This window comes from Haemaphysalis longicornis, unplaced genomic scaffold (assembly GCF_048455015.1).
Source record: "Haemaphysalis longicornis isolate Haplotype H1 unplaced genomic scaffold, Haemaphysalis longicornis Haplotype H1 scaffold_4, whole genome shotgun sequence".
NCBI classification, from domain to species: domain Eukaryota; kingdom Metazoa; phylum Arthropoda; class Arachnida; order Ixodida; family Ixodidae; genus Haemaphysalis; species Haemaphysalis longicornis.
The window spans coordinates 139,393,695-139,415,477 of record NW_027526361.1 but is presented as its reverse complement, the minus strand read 5'-3'; the positions used below and the strand labels follow the sequence as shown (position 1 = coordinate 139,415,477).

The 21,783-nt window shown below is 45.1% G+C and overlaps 1 protein-coding gene across 2 annotated transcripts in view; it reads left to right on the top strand.

The window, feature by feature from the left end:
- Nucleotides 1-21,783, top strand: part of LOC144179416 (uncharacterized) — a 93,623-nt gene that overhangs the window by 1,345 nt on the left and 70,495 nt on the right. For both annotated transcript variants that reach the window (XM_077707769.1, XM_077707768.1), the window contains exons 3-10: nucleotides 1,219-1,311; nucleotides 2,977-3,048; nucleotides 3,146-3,208; nucleotides 8,857-9,166; nucleotides 11,814-11,887; nucleotides 15,281-15,596; nucleotides 17,332-17,510; nucleotides 20,758-20,812. In XM_077707769.1, coding sequence (XP_077563895.1) covers nucleotides 1,219-1,311; nucleotides 2,977-3,048; nucleotides 3,146-3,208; nucleotides 8,857-9,166; nucleotides 11,814-11,887; nucleotides 15,281-15,596; nucleotides 17,332-17,510; nucleotides 20,758-20,812 — 1,162 coding nt within the window. The remainder of the gene's footprint in view (nucleotides 1-1,218; nucleotides 1,312-2,976; nucleotides 3,049-3,145; nucleotides 3,209-8,856; nucleotides 9,167-11,813; nucleotides 11,888-15,280; nucleotides 15,597-17,331; nucleotides 17,511-20,757; nucleotides 20,813-21,783) is intronic.

Sequence of the window (21,783 nt, the reverse complement as noted above, 5' to 3'; positions counted from 1 at the left end):
GAACTGGCTTATGAGACAGTGTAATCTGCTAATGGGCGAAAAAAAATGAGATTAATTTGGGCTTAAGTAACTGCTAGGGAAGATGGGAATGTGGAATCGTAGTGCCGTTTGCTGTAGAGCGTGGACCCACATACCTAAAAATGAGAACAGTTGTTTCTACATCTTGGTCGTACAAAAGCCACTCGAAGTTGCTCACTATGGTGCCTTGCTGTCACTCTTGCCTCGCTAAACAACCTGAAACAAATCATCGTGTATGTGACTTCACACACTAATGAAAACATCCATCATAATCAGGACGTAGGCACAAGGGAATCGAGTTCGGCCATTCAAAGCTGGCTCTGAGGTCTTTCATTGTGTACTAAGATAAGGGGCATCAATGTGATGACGACTGGTGACTCATGGAAGCAAGTATTGCGTGACTGTATTGCCATGGGGTTTAACAAGCCGTTGTTAATGTGCGTTCATTTGCCAAAACATTGTTAGCTGTCCCGTTCTGCCCTGTTGAGTGCTAGTTTACTGCAAGAAACATGTCTTGGTTGCTTTAATAGTATGCTTTTCCTTATATGTCGCTTTTTTTTTTTTAATTTTCATTTTCGCAAAATTTTTAGCGGCTTTTACTTCTGGTTGCTTCCTCTTTTCGGCTAAAAAAAGGAACTCTACACGCACTTTGAGAGCTCGGCAATTTGTCTGAAGCACATCTGGGTCGTCCACATGGCTCCTGTTTACTTATTTGCAAATCAATTACGGCTAAACGATATGCCTTTGTTGCTTCAACTAGTTCCTCACCGTGTAGTTCTGGCTAGTTCCCACTAGACTGTTCTTCCAATGCAGTTTGCAATTAAAAGTGCACATTTGTCGAGATTTTGGTGCATGTCAAAAGGTACCCAGGTGTCCTGATGTAGTCCTCCGTAGCCCAGCTTCTGCAGGTCACAAAAATGCAAACTTTGAACGCGTAATTCTCATCATCTGCTAGCCTCCGCAACCTGTCAGTTTGGTTCTGGCCATTGAAAAAAAAAATTTGGCTGAGAATGAACATGTATCCACGGCCGGGCACAGATTTCTATCCCCCCCCCCCCTTTTTCATTACATTATTTTCTTACTGGTTTTCACTGTATTCAGGTGTTCGCCGCTCCACATGTAATCAGTTTGCAACGCTTGTGTTGTCGCGCGCAGTGCTGTGAGTAGGCCGGTGGTGGTGCTTTCGATATCTCGTTTCAGTTGCTCGCGTACCTGGAGTCATTCACTCAGAGCCTGACAGCGAGGACGGCTGAGGTGCAGAAGCAGCTGGAGGCCATCGTGCATGAAACTAGGGTGAGCCCTTTACTAAGTTGCGCTGCTGCCCTCTCGGTAAGGCTTGCTCTTAGAGTAGTTTTTGGTTTCCCAAAGCAAATTGCTGAAATGCACTTATGGGAGCAACTATGGCGGGCCCTTGCGATGCCATCGCGTGCAAAAATGCTTTGCAGCAAAGCCAACTTGATATCGAAAGAAAGTCACCTGAGAGGGATCATCGTAGAAATCTGAAGTCTGAGGGTTTTAGTGTAACACAGAGGGAGTACGCAATGTGACTGTGGAGGTGACTAAAAAAAAATATTGCAATGCTGGGGGAGGAAGAGCAGACAGGGGAATACAGCTTAAGGCAGCTGACGCTGGTAACGGGCAAAATTTAATTTGGGCGGGAAATGAGAAGAGTACTACAATGTAGATGCATTAGATTTTTTGGTGGCATGACAGCAGTCATCACCCCATTACAAAAGGGATGTGATTAACAAACAGCCAATCAGTCGGTAGCAGCGCAGTCATCAGCAGTGTCCACCATTGTGAACATTACACGGTGATTCAGCGTGCACGTCTCTATCCCTACGTGACCTCACTGAGTTGAATAGATGGGGGAATCAACGGCCCTACAGTCAAATGGCATGTTTGCAATAAAAAAACGGGGCTGCCACGTGAGTGTTTCCATGCATTTAATATTTACCGGAGTATTAGCAGAGTATTTTTGGTGCAGTATTGTGCATGTACTATTAGCACAGCCTTGGCAATCAACAGTGGTGGGAGAAGTGTTGCTAATATAGTTGAGTGCAAAACCACACCAATCGATATCTGAAAGCCGAAATGTATAGTTAGCGTGCAAAAAAAAAAAAAAAAAAAGCACACAGACAGATGAACGGTCTTTTTGCATGAACTTAAAGGAACTCAAATTAGAAATATTGAGTACCAGTTAGCCCAAATCCAATCCATTCTTCAATGAACTTATACTGAGTTACTGAGTGTGGTGCACACCTACTAAAAAGAGCGTGCAGGACCAATTTCACTCACTTTTTAATGCTAAGTTAGGTGTGTCCATGCTGCCCAGAACATATCCGCACACAATTGCCCCACAGTCTCATTTAGAACTCGACGGTCTCCGTACGTATGAGTACAGTCCTGTGAAAAGCTTGGAAAGCTGCTCAATGAACCATCCTTACAACAAGAAGAGAAAAAGATCCCCGTGAAACAATATTTTGGCTACTTAGCAAAATGGCCTCCAATCGGAGGTACAAAAAGTGACGTCTCCTTTCCATCAACAGCAAGGTGGACTGTTTCGTGACACAGACAAGGCTCATTTCTCTGCACTAAGATTACTTGCTGTCGTTTATCAGGTTGTGACTCCTTTGTGGGTGAATCAAGCCATACCAGCTCATTTCTCACTTCCACCAATTAAGAGCCTAAGGACGCAGGATCGATTCCTGGCCACGGGGGCTGCTTTTCTGATGGAGGCAAAAGGCGAAAACACCGGTGTGTTTGAGATTTTGGGGCATGTTAAGGATCCCCGTGTGGTCAAAATTATTCCGGAGCCCTCCATTACATAGCGCCTCATCGCCTGAGTAGCGTCGGCGCGTTAAACTCCACAATCAATCAATCAATCAATCAATCAATCAATCAATCAATCAATCAATCAATCCAACAATTAAGAGTCCCTTCCCTATGTTTGTGCAGGTGTCTGGTGTGAAGGTGAACAACGTCATCAACGACTTCAACCACCTCAGCAGTCTGCAGTTCGTTGAAAACGTGAGTTCACAATAGAGGCTGACGGAATTGGGTGTGGAAATTTTGTCGCAAATTTTTCATCCTCGTCTGCACACTGACCTCTCCTTCTCCCATTCAGCGCGTCTACGATGAAGAGGTGAAAGAGGGAGCACAAGCCAAGGAGGCCCAGGGGGACGCACAGGTAAGAAACCCCTTCTTTTTTAAGGTTTTTGAAAAGTGAATTTTTTTTTCCAGGTTATGGACTTTTTCTTTTCTTTCTCCGAGTTGTGCTTTAAGCTTTGCTTCAGACAATAGGACAAAGGGAGGTGGAAAACCCCTTCTTTTTTAAGGTTTTTGAAAAGTGAATTTTTTTTTCCAGTTTATGGACTTTTTCTCTTCTTCCTCCGAGTTGTGCTTTAAGCTTTGCTTCAGACAATAGGACAAAGGGAGGTGGAGTTTTGCGCTGCCTGCATAACCTCACCCCTTCTTTTCTTATTCGTTATCTTGTCGTGGGAAACTTTCAACGCATACATGGTTAACAAAAAAAGTCTGTTTGCAAACAAGTTCAAACCTAACAACCAAGCGAGCACTGTTGATGAAGTGGATTAAAAGCGGAAAGTTGGACTGTATAGTTTGTCACGCGATGCTGAGGACATGCTGTTAGCGCTGAAAGGCAGTACACGTGCTGGGAGTATACGGGACAAATGTTAGACATCCTAGCGTTTGTCTAGGATGCCTACCGTTTGTCCTTTGGACCCCTACCATGTGTCCGGTGTTTCAGCACTAACAGTGCATCTTCACAATAAAGCTGAGTGCAGCGGCATGGAGCGTTTCCTGAGCTTTTGTCTTGGTTCGACCTGTGTTGTGGTGTTTATGGCTGTACTCATGTTACCCCCTACTGATCTGTGCAGTTGTTTCTCTGGCCATTTATTAATGCAAGAGCACTGAATATCTCGTTGAAACATAACCTTGAATGACCTTGGCGCCAACACAAATGGTTCGAAATCTAGTACAAGAAATACAGCATTACCCAAGGAAGGCTAGCAGTGAACCAAAACATGACAGCCGTGTATAAGAGAGGATTAATAATTAGCAAACATAAATGATTGGTAGTTATGATGATTAACATGGGACTGAGATGGATTAAGGTTGGTGTGAATGGATGTCGACACAACACTGAGGTGTCATAATAGCGTGGCTGCTCTGATGACAGGTGGTCATGTATATCAAAGGAACCCAGAAGTAACGTTGGAGTGGCAAGTTGGTACGATAAAATATTGGAAAAGAAGCACTGAAGAAACCAAGTCGAGGATGAGAACTGCACAGGATGAGCGCTTTCCGTGCACTCAATCTTCTCCTTGTCTTGTGTTCTTTGGTGCTTCTTTTCCAATATAAAAAGTACCCATCACAGTGGCACAGCTAGAACTGTCCTGTTGGCAGTAAACATGAATATGTGTCGCCAGGCCTTTGCCTTCAAAGCATGTAAGCAAACTCGAGTTCCCCAAGAAATTTCACGGTGCTAATCACGTAAGTAAATGGGTGGCGAGGCAGTGGAAGTGGTAAGCGAAGTGGTAAGCTACTTAGGCCAAGTTGTGACCCCAGATCCCAACCATGAGGCAGAGATAATTAGAAGGATCAGAATGGGGTGGGGTGCATATGGCAGACATTCTCAGATAATGAATAGCAGCCTATAGCATTGTCGCTGAAGAAGAAAGTGTCCGTCAGCGGCATCTTACCGGTACTCACCTAGGGGGAGAAACTTGGAGGCTCACTAAGGGGGTTCAACTTAAACTGAGGACGACTCAGCGTGCAATCAGGGGTGAGACAGCTGCGCATATTGCGCAGTTTTGATACGAAAGTGTTTTCCTGCGCCGGGCTGCTCCAAAAGCTTTGAATTCACAAAAATTGCGCCAAACTGCTCCAAAACAGTCCGAGTGCCAAGGATTTTAACGCTCCTGTCAGTTTCGGTGGGGAAAAATGCTTACTGACGGCATAATTTTCCAGCACCCCAAAGGTGATGCTGTTTGTAAAGGATTAATCGATTGATCATTTAATAAAAAACCCGCACAAATTTTCCCCGAGATAGTCTTTTTGAAAGTCACAATGTCGGGTTTCACATGTTATATTCTGTGAGATTTTAAAGTCTTTCCATATAAAACCATTGCAAAGTCGTGTAGAAAAAATACTTATGTGTACTGAGGTGACAAACTACTTGTGCAAGTTGATGAAAAAACGGCAATTTTCGGAGCGCCGTGTCTCCTGAACAACATCACGGGGCGCCGCCATTTTGGTGTGGAGAAGATTGGGAAACATAGCCGCCGAGCGAAGCAGTTGCTCGTGGTTCAGTTAGAGTGCTCTTCGCCGATTTCTACCGTGGTTATGGTTATGAGGGTGGCTGGGTTTACATTTAGTCGTTTGGTCTGTTGCGGGAAGTTGCGCGACTCGAAAGACGGGAGTTCATCAGAAACGTGGTGCCCGCGAATTCGCCGTGTTTCGGCCTTGAGTGTGAGGTGCGGTGCGTGCTTGAATGGAAATTTCGGACTCATTGCGGTGTTGTAAAATGCTTAAATATTGTTGCCTTTGACAGCGAGCTTGCGAGTGGCGGGAATGGGACGATCGACACTGCAGAAGGGGCGGCGCAGGCTACATCGCCGCAAAATGCTCAGGCAGTGTCCGATAACGGGACGGGCTATTATTGCACGCTAGCAATAATAGTTCATTTATCTGAAGTGAAATTTAATGCCAAGAGGGAGGTGGCTAAATATACCAACATTACTCATATTATGATCGTAGTGAACGTGCACCATGGGGATTAAAATGGGAGGCCTGGTGGGGTGCGACGACTGTCACCTCACTTTGCGCAACTTTTGCTGTGGCTCTACACTTGTTCTTAAAGCCCAATCTGGGATTTAAAAAATAATAATTTCTGCATTCACATGATAGTAAAAATTCTTTGCAATTGCTTAGTTTTTCAATTCGATATTTCCGACGGCGCTCCACGACGGACCGGGCAGCTGGACGGGTGGCGCCACCACTCGGCGCTCCCCTCGTCAGTGAAATGAGCCGGTGCATTGGACTACACAGCCTCCCGTTGTTTTTGTCGTGTTTGCTTCGGTGCTTTGAATGTTTTGGTGGCGTTGTGAGCAGACGTGTGAGATGAAACGAAGTCTAGACAGATGTGTTGGGTTCTTAGATGCAGTAACGGCTACGTAAACTTGTCGGACGCTTCTGAAGTTGTGTATCGGCTGCAATGGCATGAGCGCTTTTTGCAGAGATCTGTGCTTGGCCCCACCCGTTCTGAGTACGAATAAAACTGCTATTATTAGTATTTTCTTCTTAAATGGACTAACGGCTACGCAAACTTATTGGATGCTTGTAAGGTTGGGAAAGGGCTACATTGACACGAGCGCTTTTTGCAGCGCTCTGCGCCTGGCTCCGCGCGATCTGAGTAGGAATAAAAATATTAGCAATATTAGAATTCATTTGTACCACTTCAAATTATCTTCACTGGTTTCAATGACTACGGTTTCCACGCCAGCCTTAGCTCTGGGATACCTCGATATGCGTGCTTTAAATAGAAAGGCACCTGCATACGAGATGGATTACCGTGTAGCCGTAGAAATGTTGCGGTAGTTTACACTTTCTGTAACCGTGAGCTTTGTACCTTCGGTTTTGGTGAGCGACACTGTGACAGCATGGGAGCCTGAAAGCCGAAGTGGAAATCCCACGTTTGTGGTGGTCATTTTATCAAGAGCCAAAGTTATTCACCAACTCAACAGCCCAAGCTACAAACCATCCCTCCTCCCCTTCCCGTTTTACCACCTGCTTAGATAAAGGCTGGCACCGATAGTTAAAAATTGTGGCAGTGTTAACGTCAGCCGGTGTTTTTTAATGCTTAAGTATTCTTTACGGAGTACCTAAAAAAAATCGTGTAATGCCTGGTGAAGACACCAAAAACGCGCGATTAGTTGCCTCAAATATGGGTGCATGAGCCCGAGTCCTCCAGCACAGACACATTTCCGACACGCTGGACAAAGTTTAGATTTGGAGAGGGGGGCATGGAAGTTCAAAATTAAGCAGCAAAATTACCTAGCCCTCCGTGTAATGATTATGATGGTTGAACGCAAAGCTTTCTTCCTGCGAAATCGAATGGGAAATGGTCAAAGTCAAAGACGCTGCGATCAAAAGACCAAACTGCGTGCCGGTCAAATTCGACACTCAACTAGTCAAAGTTTAAATCCAGAAGGCAACCAAGGAAACCAATACGATAGAGCTTTGCCACAAACCCTCATCGTCGTTAGACGAAGGTGTGCATGATTTTTCAAGCGTAGGTGGCAGCTTGTAAACCTACCACAGCATTCAGTTGTGAAGCTGAGTACAGGTTTCGGGCACCCTCCTGTCTTGCGTCCTTCAGCCGCGCAGGAATTGGTTTTTGAAAAACCATTTACAAACTAGCCAGCAAACATTGCAATTCTTGTTAAGCAATGCTTCTCCACAACAAGCAATATCGTTCTACTATCATGTGGTATTTATTCTATCAACGATTGGCGATGACTGCAGTAAGAGCATTTCTGTGAAATTAAACACGTTTCAGCCGTATGTAAGGAAGTTACGGAAGCGTCGTCCGTCACAATTTGTTTTGAGGTAAATCTTCGAAGACAACCCCCCCCCAACTTTGTCTTTCGCTTGTGCACTACGTCGACGCCGTTTCGCCATCAACTGCCAAAGGCCAGCGCCTCAGAATACCTAGATCGGTTGCACACACCGGCTTTGTGGTAGCATTTAGCGACAATATACTCCTGGATTCGCGAAACTGCATGCAGGCATTAAAAAATTGCATGAAGTAACGAACTTTCACTTCCATCTTGACTTCCAGCTTGGCGCATTGAGCGTCGTCTGCTATTTGTAAATACCGAGTATAGGCGTAAATAACACACATGGCATGCCTCGTTAACGTCACATCCACGCTCAAGATTTACCGATCTGAAAAATGCACGTGGGGTTACGTACGCTTTGCAAGCCACACCACAGAAAAACGACAGAAAGCCATGCACAACTATGCTGTGCTGACCGCCACCGGCATTCCACTGACGAGCGGTTCACCACGGGCGGCGCTGTTCGCTGAAACGACGGTGGTGCCATACAATGGCCGCCCGGTCCCTATGCATAGAACCTGAGAATTTAAAAATGGTTTGTGAAAGGGTAGTGGAATAGAAAAAAAAACTTTATTGAAATGCTATTTCAGTCTTATGCACGTTCAAAACCGAGTGCACATTTCTTCCCGGAGTCGCCAAAAATTTGATTTTTGAGGCTCCTGAGGTGACGTAATAAATGACATTCTTCTGCTCCAAATCAAGGTTCTTCTGCTCCAAAATAGAGATTTCGCTGCTCCAAAAACTGCTCCCAAATCTGATTAAGCTGTCTCACCCCTGTGCAATGGAACGGAAGGTGATAGGTGTAACATTAAGGGACAAGAAGAGAGCGGAATGGGTCAGGGAACAAACACGTGTTAAGGACACATTAGTAGAAATTAAGAAGAAGAAATTGGCGTGGGGAGGGCATGTGATGCGAAGGTAAGATAATTGTTGGTCATTATGGGTAACGGTGTGGATCCCTAGGCAAGCGTGGCAGGAGGTGGCAGAAAGTTGGGCAGATGAGATAAAGAAGTTTGCGGAGCTACATTGGTCGCAGTTAGCACAGGACTGGGATAATTGGCTATCTATGGGAGAGGTCTTTGCCTTGCAGTGGGCATAGATAGGCTGATGATGATTGTGGTGATGGTGACGATGATGATGAATCCCGTAAGCATTGCCGGGTGGAGTTGGTCGAGACGTCGGTTCCATGTTGCAGCCCAACGGCCTGGTGAGCAAGGAGGAGCAGGAGGCCGCACTGCTGAAGCGCGTCTCGGAGGCCTTCCGCCTCGGGGTGGAGGTGGTGCACACGTCCCTGGAGGTGGTGGACTTGCGCCAGGAGGGTGACTCCGAGGACGACTCTGAGGATGAGGACGAGGAAGGAGGGGGAGGGGACAGGCTGCGGCAGGTGGAGCCCCTGCTGAGGTCGCTCGACCCGTACTTGGCTCGGCCACTGCCGGCTCTCATCGGCTCGGAGCAGTTCCTCAACGACGAGCGCGTCGGCCTCGGCGAGCTCCTGAGCGACGAGGGTGGGTGTCTCTTCAGTCTGGGCGGGAAATTTGAACTGTTTCAGTGCAGGGAAATAACCATGATTTATGTCCCCTTAAAGGCCCTATCTGTGGCATTACATAGAGGGCGGGGGTCACACGCAGCAGCTTACAAGTGATCATAATAACTACGGAAGAAAACAACACGACAGCAGCAGTAGCAAGCAAATAACATAAATGGAGCGAGGGGAACAACATTACATCTTGCGTATCTTAATTAAAAACAAAAGGACACCAACGGATGGAACACCAATAAGAAAAGGATGAGACAACGTCTAAGGCAGGGTTAACAAGAAGTTTTGGACAAATCCCTGCAGGAGTTTGAGCACAGGAGGTCACAAGGACTTGAAACATAGACTTGAAAAGTAAGAAAAAAGTGGGTGGAACAATGAAACGACTCATAGAACACCTTGTCTCGGTAGCCTTCGCTAGGGAAAGGCTTAACTGAACAGATTTGTCATGGTTTTACTTGGCACCCACACTGCAGAACATTGAACACAGGCAATGGTTGTTAGAGACTGACTGAGTAAGCATGCGTAAGTGTGTTGTTTGCCGGGGCAGGCTAGGGGGTACATATTTTAATTATCCTCTGTGGCCTGAAATGACACTGTTGATGACTACCGTATGTGTAGCTCGCTCAATCCCGTAGTGCGCGTTGGTGTGGTGGTGAAGGGAAATACTAGCCAAGGTGGGGCACTTCATGCCGGGGCTGCATGCATAACCGGGTGTCCGACAATTGGCACAAAAGTCGGCTTGTGTACTTCCTCTCTGGAAAGCAGTGGGCTTGAAATCCCCAGAGGGGTTGACAAAACTGCTAAGAACAGGGAAATCATTGCCTGAGTAATGTGTTTTAGTGAGGGAACTTGTAGAAAAGAAAACTGTAAATGTCAATGCGAGTACAGGAGTTACCAGATGCTTTCTAGGGGCAGTGTATTCCTCTACTGACGTCATCCACTTCAGATGCTATAATGGACAACCCTTTTTCATTACGTGTGAGGCAGTTCTCACCATCCTCACTGACCTAAGCCACATGAGGCATCTTTGCTGCCAGAAAGACTATCAGGCAGACTACATAAGGGACAGGCAGCATTTAAAGCTCCTTACTCTCATCCATTCACCATGTAATGATTGAATGCATGTGTTGGTTTGGTATACTTACCGTAATTACCCGATTCTAACGCGCACCCGATTTTCCAGGCAAAAAAACCGAAAAAACTTGCACCTCTGATTGTAACGTGCAAGAAACTTTGTGAGCAAGAAAAACGAAGGCGAGAGAAACGGGCGATTTATTTCCCGAAGTAATCTCACTCATCTCACACCTCGTCGATCTCCGAGAGCTCCTTGTCGCCTTCCGCTGACCTCAACATCTCGTCATCGGTGCCGTCAAGCGCGTTCGCGATGCCACACTTCTGAACGAACGTTCAACCATGTTCGATGGGATCGTGGCCCACGCCTCGCACGCCCATCCCGCGAGCTTCACCACGGGCGCACGCTTCAGCCAACCACTCGTGAATGCGCGGGAGCCGCTCGTAAGCCGTGGAAGCGGCGCACCTTCGTTGCCGCTGCTGCCATTGCTGTTATCAAGCGCGCAAGTTGAATAATTTGGCGATTTGTGTGAACGCCGATAGAAAAGCCTAGGCGCCTAGATCCGAAAAATTGTTGCTAAAAGCTTTGGCGCCATCTTGAGATGTCGATGGCGATGGGTGGAACAAAATTTCAGCTGTTTCGCCGATGTCGGTTTTGTATCCGATTCTAACGCGCATGCGATTTTTCGGCCTATTTTTCCGGAAAAAAGGTGCGCGTTAGAATCGGGTAATTACGGTACTCTTTATTTTTTTATGTACACAGTGCAGGTTGTGAGAGGTTTTTTGTTTTCAAAGCATTGTTATGGAGTTACATGCTTGATTATACAATGTAAAAGTATATATGACTAGATATATGGATATATATTTGACCTGAATCAGCAGGCTGTAAGTGTGGGTACAGCACAGCCACCTAACGCCTTCACTTTGTAATTGTTCCTTTTTTTTTCTTTGCACCTTTAGTTGCTGAAAATTCATCGTCCTCTACCACCCTCGCTTATGATTTACTTTGAATACCTAATTAGGTGGTCTTTTCCGTGACCCCCGTTTTTGAAAGCTGTACGTCTACCCGCCGCAGTGGCTAAGGCGTTGCGCTGCTGAGCACGAGGTCGCCAGTTCGATTCCCGGCCGCGGCGGCCGCTTTTCTGATGGAGGCGAAAAGCAAAAACGCCCGTGCGTACGAGATTTCGGTGCACGTTAAAGATCACCAGGTGGTCAAAATTAATCCGGAGCCCTCCACTTACAGCGCGCCTCATCGCCTGCGTTGTGTCGGCGCGTTAAACCCTACAATCAATCAATCAATCAAAGCAGTACGTGTCTCAGTTGAGGACGTTCAACTCCTAGCAGGCACGTCGAGGCAGCGGTTGATTCAACTCGGCCGTTTTCATTAGTGCTTCTCAGTGATTTTTAAGAATCGATCATTGTCTTGCCTAGTGAGCAGATTTCGGTTGCTCTGCTCCTTGTCATGTGTTTCTCACTACCTATTCGTGCCTGAAGACAGCAAAGAACGTGGCTCGGCTAGTCGCTCACACGGTTTTCTTTTTCAGAGGAAGCAGAGGAGGAAGAGAAGAGCAGCAGGGGGGAATACGAGAGTGACAAGTCTGAAACCGACAGCGATCTGGTGAGTGGGACGACTAGCTTTTTGCGGTCTTCCAACGGCTGAGGAACGTGTGCGTGCGTGTTGGCATGGAGTGGGGGCTGTCTGAGAGTGGTGCACAGTTTGCAGGCTACCGTCGTGTTTGTAGAACAACGGAAGCACAACAGTGGTGCAGGGGAAGGATGCAAACCCCGAGTTGTTGTTGTCCCGAAAACACAAGCATCTTTGATAATGTGTTTGGGTGTTTCCGAAGGTTACTGAGCTGCAGTTGAAAAAAATGCTTGGGGGACAGTAAATTTGACACTTTGAACGCTGACACAGAAAAAGACGTCCAGTAATGAAGAGTACTTACAAAACTGCTTTTGTGACAGTTGGTGTACGTGAAGTGTTCAGAAAGACAGAGCGATAGCTTTTAACTAAGCCCTTTAATTAAAGGGATCCGGATGAACTCTACTCTTCCTCAGTGTTTCACCACTTTCCGAATGGTGTTTAACGAAGAGTTCAACGATAGATTCAACGTAGATGGCAGCAGTGATCTTGTTTTGAGCGTTCTTTTCGGTTGCAATATTTAAAACACAACATGGGAGTGGACGCTTCTTGTGTTCTGGGATTCCCCTATTTGCACAAGATTTCCCACACTTGCAGCAGATGAATGCATTGTTTGTTCTCTCCAGTTGTTTGAATAGCATCAGTTGAGGAACATATTTCAGTGCAAATCAGCAAACTATCGCTGCTTAAACCAACCTTTTTTTTTTGAGGGACTTTTAGAAGTGAAATGGGTAATCCACATTGCTAAACAAACAATATTGATTACTGTACCATATTTCTAAAGTTACTTGTGCATTTCGAACATGTCATTGAAGCCTTTTACATCATTCTTACGAACAACTTCTTTTAATTTTCAAGTAAACTTTGTGAAACTTGTCAGCCTTGCTGTTTTTTCCCCACTGATTTCAAATATACCACTATTTTGTCAGTTGGTCAATTAGTTCCCAAGATAACTAGAGATAGTTAGCCATTTTTGGTCAAACAATAGAAAAAACAGTGTTAGTCATAAAACTGTAATCTTTATATTTTCCACTACTATGAACCCTGCTAGTGCAGTAATCGAAGCAGTTTTTTGATGCACCGCTTGGAACTACGTAGTTTTGCAGCTCATTAAACTTTGGTGTTTGAAAATGGGCATGTGAAATGGTTCCTTGCCACAGGTGCCACCAAGGTTCAGTGAGCTGTAAAATTAGTTCCATGCGGTGCATCAAAAAACCATTTTCTTATTCCATTCACCAGGGTTCGTAGTATTGGAACATATAAAAATTAGTTTTATGACCAACACTGCTCTGTCTAATGTTCCTCCAAAAATGGCTGATTATCTCCAATCATCTTGGGAACTAATTGACCAACTGAAAAAATAATCGCATATTCGAAATCAGTGGAAAAAGAACAGCAAGACTGACAATTTTCACAAAGTTGACATGAAAATTAAAAGAAGTTGTTTTAACTCTTTCGTTACGGCGGAAAAACGGCCGATTTTAGGTGCTTCAACCAAACATTTTTTTTCTCTTGAGCTACTAGACACACGTAGCCTTGCTATGCATGAAATTGTAGCGTATAGATTGCTCTTCCAAACACAAAGCAGCAGTTTTGTTAAAGGTACAATTACTTACAGTTTGTTCGTCCAGTAATCAGAAAAAAGCCCCCAAGAAAAGTATACGAAAAACACAAATCGGCACTTTTATTGAGACTAAAAATTATTTCAGGTAATTTAAGATATACAAATTGTTCCTACGTTCCTTGGCTATGATTCAATATATAAATGAACAGTGTACAACAAGTTTTGGATTTTTGAGGGCCCGTCAACCTAGCGCAACTGACGGCTGTGCCACGCCGCGAGGGCACTCAAGGGTGAGTGAGTCTCTGTAAAACGTGCATCCAAGTACCGTACTTATCCGATTCTAACGCGCCACTTTTTTTCCGGAAAAATAGGTCGAAAAATCGCATGCGCGTTAGAATCGGACACGAAACCGAAACAGCGGAAATTTCGTCCCACCCATCGCCATGTCAAGATGGCACCCAAGCTTTTAGCAACGATTTTTCAGACGCAGAAAGCATAGGCGCCTAGGCTTTTCTATCGGCGTTCACACAAATCGTCAAATCGTTCTACTTGCGCGCTTGATAACAGCAATGGCAGCAGCGGCTCTCACGCGTTCAAAACGAGCGGTCGGCTGAAGCGTGCGCCCCTGGAGAAGCTCGCGGGATGGGCGTCTGAGGCGTGGGCCACGATCCCATCGACCATGGTTGAACGTTCGTTCAGAAGTGTGGCATCGCGAACGTGCTTGACGGCACCGAGGACGAGATGTTGTGGTCAGCGGAGAGCGACGAGGAGTGAGATGAGTGAGATTACTTCGGGAAATAAATCACCCGTTTCTCTCGCATTCGTTTTTCTTGCTCACACAGTTCCGTGCGCGTTATAATCGGAGGTAGAAGTTTTTTAGTTTTTTTTTTTTTTCAGGAAAATCGGGTGCGCATTAGAATCGGGTAATTACAGTATACTCTTTTGTGTCCTCGCACAAAATACTTATCAGTTCGGTGGTAAAAAACAAGAAAAAAGAAATCTAGCGCTCTCGACAAGCGTAGCACCTCAACCCCGCAGCGCTAATCTGACACGAGCGCCAGGTTATCCTGAAGGTGATAGCGCGATACAGCGCGGTGCATTTGGCAAAATATCCCGGCCGTACGTTCTCAAGATCCTAAACACAAAATCAAAACCGCAGTCGTCAGATAAGAAGCACGTTTTGTTTATAAATACAGCGCGGAGTCACAACGAAATTACCTGCCAGCACTTGTTGAAGTGTGAAGCACCTGAACGGGAGCTCCGTCGTCCTAACTGAAATCTGAAGATCCCACATCATTGCTTGACCCCTCACTGCTGCTGGAATCAGAAAAATCGACAGCAGGAGCTGCCGAAGTGCTTGCTACAGCAGTCCGACTGTGCGGAGCGCGGCGTGAACCAGACACCATTTTTCCTCCTCCTCTCCTTACCCTTCGGTTCAAATTTCTTCTGCTACGCCGGCACCACACGAAACACATAAACAAAGGAAACCGAAATTGAAAGAGAAGTTGCCAATGAACACACCAGATGGCGATATTTGTCTGTGGAGCGCGGGTTTCAGATTTTGCAGGAGATTTAAAATCATCGGACGCCGGCTTCCGATTGCCTATGGCGCCGTCGTGAAAGAGTTAAGATTAGTGTCCCCATTCCCCCCATTCCTTCCCCCACCTTCATTTATCAGTGCACCGTGGAATTAAAAGAAAAGAGGTTTTAGACGACACTAATTTCAGACGACACTAAGTTCGTGCACTCTGCGTTTGGCACCCAGATTATAGCCATCACACAATAATTGTCCGTGTTGTTTGCAGGAGGAGGAGGAGGAGGTGATGAAGAAGCAGCCGTCGGCGGCGGCGGCCGTGGACAACAAGATGGCCAGCTACATGCAGCGGGAGTTTGGCGGGGGCGACCACACTACAAGCAGCGACAATGAGGACATGTTTGGGGACGGCCGCAAGGAGGAGCTCCTCTCTTCCGCCAGCAGCAGCAGCAGCAGCGAGCTGAACTCGGACGACGACGAGTTCACCATCCTCAGGAAGAGCGGAGGGAGGGCGTCCTCCTCTGCCAAAAAGAGGGACTCCGTGGTCTCTTCCAAAAGGAGCTCCGTGTCCTCCGTCAAGAAAAGCGGTGGGGGTGCTCACTGCGTTTATACTTTGGGCTGGAGGGTGGAGTTCGGGCAGTCGATGTTTTGCGGGTGTAGCTTTCTTCTGGCAGTGTTTCGTGTTTGAAGCTACATGCATGCTTTCCTTTGAATGGAACAAAAGCACGGTCGAGTGCTCCTTATGCTTGCTTGTTATCGTTTCAAAATACAAGTTTGATCATTTATCCCCGGCAGGGTAGGGTGAACTCGGAGGAGGGAGTAATTCAGAGGCTGCGTAGGGCCTGTTATTCAAAATTAGGCGAAAAAAGGGCCAAGTTGTTCTGGTTGCTCCGAGCGCTATCCTTCCATGCCGCGGTGTAATGGGCAGGCAGAATGCTCTCTTTTCATGCAAAAAGGCATGGGATTGATATCAACTTCGGGTGAATTTTTTTGAGGATGAAAAAAAACGTTACAGGCTTAAAAAAAAAAGAAAGAAAACTCTTGGCTTGGGGACTGTCAGCGGGTAACTGGGAAATAGCACTGTTCGATTCGAAGCCAAATCAAATGTTGCATTATTTGCATTGGTATTTACAAGTTTCTAACAATGGCACACCCCCAGTAGCAAGCTGTGTTGGTGGCGATGTCTAGATGCACAGGGCTTGAAAGGTTTGTCAGACGGTCGTTTTACACTTGAATGGTCGAGTCAGGGTAAGGGAAAAAGGAAACCTTTAATCTTGCTATTTCTGTTACTTTGAATGATTCCGAGTGAAAGAATGTTTTTGTTTTAGCACATCAGCTGTGAAGCAGGGACCTTACTGGACTGTTATTTACTAGAAATGAAGTATCTAGGGGTTTTGTAGTTGATAATTACCGTTAGTTCCATTGCCACAAACGCTGACGGCAACTCAGATAGTCTGAAAACGAAGTTTATTTAAGTGAATTCGTGCTCAAAGTATAAACTGACTAAATAACAGGTGGCAGAATAAGACCAGACAAATTTACATCGCAGTTACAGTTGGAGACTCTACTGCTGCAGCGCTTAACCACACACCTTTGAACTGAAATGCAATGCCTGCTAAAATGGGTAGAAAATTTTGTTTTAGGAATACTAATGTATGTTCCTTCGAGTGAGTTCTGTGTCAATGGCAGCGACAATCGCAAGCTTATGGGAAAAAGTTATGTGGCCTGTCGTTCAAGCAAAGCAAAACATTGTCGCATGTTTCTGGCAATATCAAATGTTCACAGAGCCAAATAGGTGTTTTTCTTTATAACACCGTTCAATTACCAACTTTTAATCAAGCAGTAGAGTAAGTTGGTAGGTATAGAAGTGCTTCTTTGTTCACTCGTAGTGTGCTTAATTTGTTGAATCACCGTAGACCCAAAGGTGCATTTTAATGTGCCCGTACATCTAGTTCCCCCATCGAACCAGCAGAAAATTGACAGGGATGTTAGTGGCACTTTTCTGACACCTTTAAGAGTGTTGCCGAAAAACAAATAGCCCTGAAAAAAAAACTTGTAAGGGACGTAAAAACTGTCCAATATAAAGTAGAAAGAAGTTTATCCTGACGTGGAGTCAAACCCAGGTGTTTTGTACTGGAAACTGTTATTCTCAGCACTGCACCATGGCATGGAGGGCTAAACCTGTCAGTGGCCCTAAATGGTCTGACGTTTTTTGGCGCTCGTCTGAAATTCCCTGAACTTCTGGTCCACCCCGCTAAAGAGCTGATGTCACTTCCCCTTCCTCTTTGAAATGAACCCCTCCCCCCTGCCTTGTGTTTCCAGATGTTGGTGGGAAAGTCCGTAAAACGGAAGACGACCTGTTTGGCCCCGCCACAAACAACCTGGGAAGCAACGGCTTGGAGGAAAGTGAAGAGAGCGCATCTCCATTTGCACGGAAGAGTGGTCTCTTCTCTGGGGACGGGAAGCTTTTCGACGACGACGATGGTGGAGACGACGAGGAGGTTTGCAACCGACCACATTGTTTTTGCTCTGTGCGCATAGACTTCGTTTTGTCCGACAAGTACAGTTTGCTCAGAGCTTTGCAGTGGATTTACCCGAGAAGGACAGCTGAGTCTAAATTGGTATAGCTTCATATAGCACCAGGATTTGGGCGTAAGGCAGCTCCCATGTTAACAAATGCTTTTAAAATCTCCAATATTTTGTATCTCTTGCTAGAGATATTTTACTGTAGAAAGCACTGGTTCAAAAATGAAAATATATCTCCTCTGTAGGGACACTGAACATCGCAGATGGTGAGGGGAGGAATAGCAATACAGTACAGCCTCGTTACAACAGACCATGATAGTGATCATGATTTCAGTCTGCTATAAAAGAAGTATGAACAATCCAAATACTGTAACTACAGGCTTTTACGGAATCATGGATAACGTCTGTTGTAACAAGAGTTTGGACTTTTCAACTGTTAAAAACAAATAAATAAAACTACGCTGGTCATTTCTCGAGATTCAGTTACAAATTAAACAGGTTGGTATTTTAGGCCAACAAACCTTCAGGATGAATTGGGTTTTTCAGCAGTTTCATCCTCTTGTGACACTATGAAGCACGTCACAAAATGATGAACATGACTCTTACATTTGCTGGGCTCCTGTTGTATGGCACCCCGTCAAACTTTTGATTCACTCATACTATTATTTCTCTCTTTCACGTCTTCAACCTACACTTGCATTTCCATTGTCTTCACATGAATATAAATGAAATGCAAGTAAAGATCTCATTGCTAAGCTTGGAGATTTAGCCATCTATAAGTATGAGAGCATACATTTTTTTGTTTTAATGAAGGTAACTTTCATATAATGATCTTATCTGTTGCACTATAGCACTCAAATTCTAAATCATATTACTTGATTCCCAGGACATTACACCTATGCATACTGCAAATGGATGCAAGAAGTTTCACTTCTACTAATTCACAATTATTTTTAATTGTTTCAAATTGCTTTCATTTGATCACAACTGTGACGTAGCAACCCAAAAACTGAAAATATACGTAACAAAGGAATGGTTGCCTGCACTTGAAAAGTCTGCTGTAGAGATGCAAAGGTGGACTTGTTAACCTTTCAAACTGGTCTGTTGTATCCGAATGTATGTTGTAACAGAATCTGCAGTAAAGGAAGTTTAGTCAATGGCACAGATAGGAAGACCAACCAAGCATTGCAAATTAGTATGTTGTATCCAAATATCTGTTGTAAGCAGATCTGTTATAACGAGTTTCCACTGTATTGGTGGAGCTCATTTGAGTGTCCTTACAAAAAAAAATGCTCAGATAATCCCAGGTAGTGTGAATGTAGTAGCAGTGTCCTTCAATGCCTTTCTGTTCATGAAACTTCACCATCACGCTATGGGAGAGCTTCGTGCGCTGCCGCGCCGCGGCGCTCGTGTTGATCGGAGGGCAGCCGGGGGGCGTGGTCAGAGCGCGCTTGGCAGGGAACGGACCACGGAGTAAGATAAAACAGACGCTGGCCACCTTATCAGCAGTGCGCTTTCGCTTTACGTGTCATGGGCCACTCAAATGGCCTTATCATTTTGTGAGTGGTGAAAAAATTTGGTGCGGACGGGCATGCTGCTACTGCGTTCCTGCCTGCCGGTCTGGCTACAGAGCAGCGGCGGCCGCCCGATGCCCTCCAATCTGCGGTGGCACCACTCGCGGTAGCCTTTGTCCCCATACGAAACTTGGCCGGGAGTTTCATGACCAGGGAAGCATTGAAGGACTCTGGTAGTAGTAACCTACTGGTCAGTTTAAAAAAAAAAACACTAACTTCAGCTAATAACATTGTAAGGAGGCTGTTTTTGTATGTTCGTTGAATGTTCTGCCTTGGTATACAGGTGTAGTAAAGGTTTATGTGGCTGAATATGAGGGATTTTGTCCCCTTTTACTACCTACCATTGTGTGTGTGTGTGTTAACACACACACACACAAACACACGCTGAACAGTTGATCGCAAACTAGGGAAACATGGAAATTTGAAAGACTGAGGTAGCATCGGGCAACGTTGAAAACTGTTCTCATTTTTGTTTCGCGATATTGTGAAAGTTCTGTCGTTGTGCTCCCACCAAAGAAAAAAAAAAAGGAAGAAAGAAAAACCACAGATCAGAGGATTTGCTTAGAGGCTTTGACAGGTGCAGGAACTGGTGTTTCTTGATGAAATTGGTGACACCCTCATCGACAATTTGCTCACCCGGAGCAGCACAAATATTTGTCAGAATAGCACCGAGCATGTATCGATTTGTGAAAATTCTGTCGAGCATCAATTGCGTGCAGTGCTACAAAAAGGAACAAATAGATTGCTAGCCCCTACACTTTGGCACAAACTGGCTGCAGAATTTTGCACCCATTTTCAGTCACCCCCATCATGAAGTAGCTTTACAGGATGCAAAAAAGGAAGAGAATTAACTTTTTTTTTTAAATAGAGCTGGGTTAGCACTTTTCACAACTAACTGCCGCGTCTGTTGTCTCTCTTGATTTCTTCATTTTTCCTTTCTTTCTTTCTTTCTTCCTTTCTCTCTCATTCTTTCTCTGTAACGTTGTCATTCTTCTGTCACTGTCTTTCTTCTTCCTCTCTGTCGCTGCTTTCCTTCTCTCTCTCTCTCTCTCTCTCTCTCTCTCTCTCTCTCTCTCTCTCTCTCTCTCTCTCTCTCTCTCTCTCTCTCTCTCTCTCTCTCTCTCTCTCATTTCTGTCTCTTTTTTCATTCTTTCTTTCTTCCTTTTTTTGTCTTTTTCGCTTTCTCATTCTTTCTCTCTGTCGGTGTCTGTCTTCTTCCTCTCTATCGCTGTCTATCTTTCCCTCCCTTTATCTCTCTCTCTCTTTCCTTCTTTTTTTATACGAGCCCATAGTGTGAGCGATGTGTTGTTGATGCACTCCTTTGCAGCCACCTTTACCTTGTTCAGGGATTTCCGTGGGCCAGCCACTGATAGTGGCCCTTATCTACGTGTGAAAGTGTGATAAGGTAACCCTGTAGTAGCAGTGTCCACTCGGTTTCCCTTCGGCGTATAGCGGCGCGAATGAAAAGACACCGTGCGCCGCACCTGAAATGGCCTGGGACAAATGCTGGCCACCGCCGCCTGTGGCATGGTGTTGTTGCTGTGTCTGTTTTCGCAAGTGTTTTGTTACCTTGTGCGCTTTTTTCTGCGACCCTTGCCATAGGGCTAGTGGTTGTGAGAGAGCAATGTCTTCGCGTGCTCTTTGTCAGGGAGACCTATTCCGGGACGTCTCTGCTCCTCCAAAGGAACGGCCTCCGAGTATATGTGAGTAGTGTTGGGCTCCTCAACATTTTTTGCGAAATTTCTGGCTGCTTGAGGCTTGCTTTAGAGCGACGGTATGCTCGTGTGTCAGCGTGGTACGTTTGTTTTTGTTTGTAAGTTGACTAGGAAGTTTTGGGGGCTTTGTGTCAGTTCTTTTTTTAGTCTAATAATGCTATGTCTCGGTGCTATTGATTAGCACTGAATGGGTGTCAGACTTAGCTTATCTGCAAACATTTTACAGCAACAGAAACCGGAGTTCAGGAAATTGTAACCATCCAAATTGTAACCATTGTAAAACTAGTAACCATTGGCCTGTGTGGGGGGTATTTGCAAAACACAGTTTGCGTGATCACTTGTTCTGTTCGTGTTTTTTCTTTCCGAGTTAAGTTATTGTAGTTGATGCGGGGTTTTTGCGTGGTTTTCATTTTTTACATCCGAATTTGGGGAATAGTTTTGTACCTTCTAGTAGTTGCTTTAAATCTGAATAGATTTGGTGCCAGGGGCTCCAGTTTTGATTTCAAACATGAAGGAAGACTCGGGTGAAGCCGACTAACGTAGTTTTAGTGAACACAAGGACCTTTTTCCTGAAATTTAGGGAGTGTCCGCATTTCTGATGGAATACAAAACTCCTTAAGTTTTCTAGCACTCATTAAGAGTGGCAATGGTGATTGGTACCTGCAAAATTGTACAGGATTTGTTTGGTGTCTACTTGTTGGAGCGATTGCTGGATAGTCTCTTGACGCGTGAAACTCGGGGCTAGTTTTTAAGTCTATGGTGGTGGAATTGATTGTATTTCCTTTTGAATTACTAGTTATGGTGGGAAGCCACATTAAGCGCTATTGTTCGCGATAAGTGTGTACTTAAAAGTCGTAGTCATGACTTTGATAAGTCATAAAACGAATATGATAAATTTTATGAAAATTATGATAAAAAGTCTTAATCGTAATCAAGTCCTAATCATGAATATTTATGTC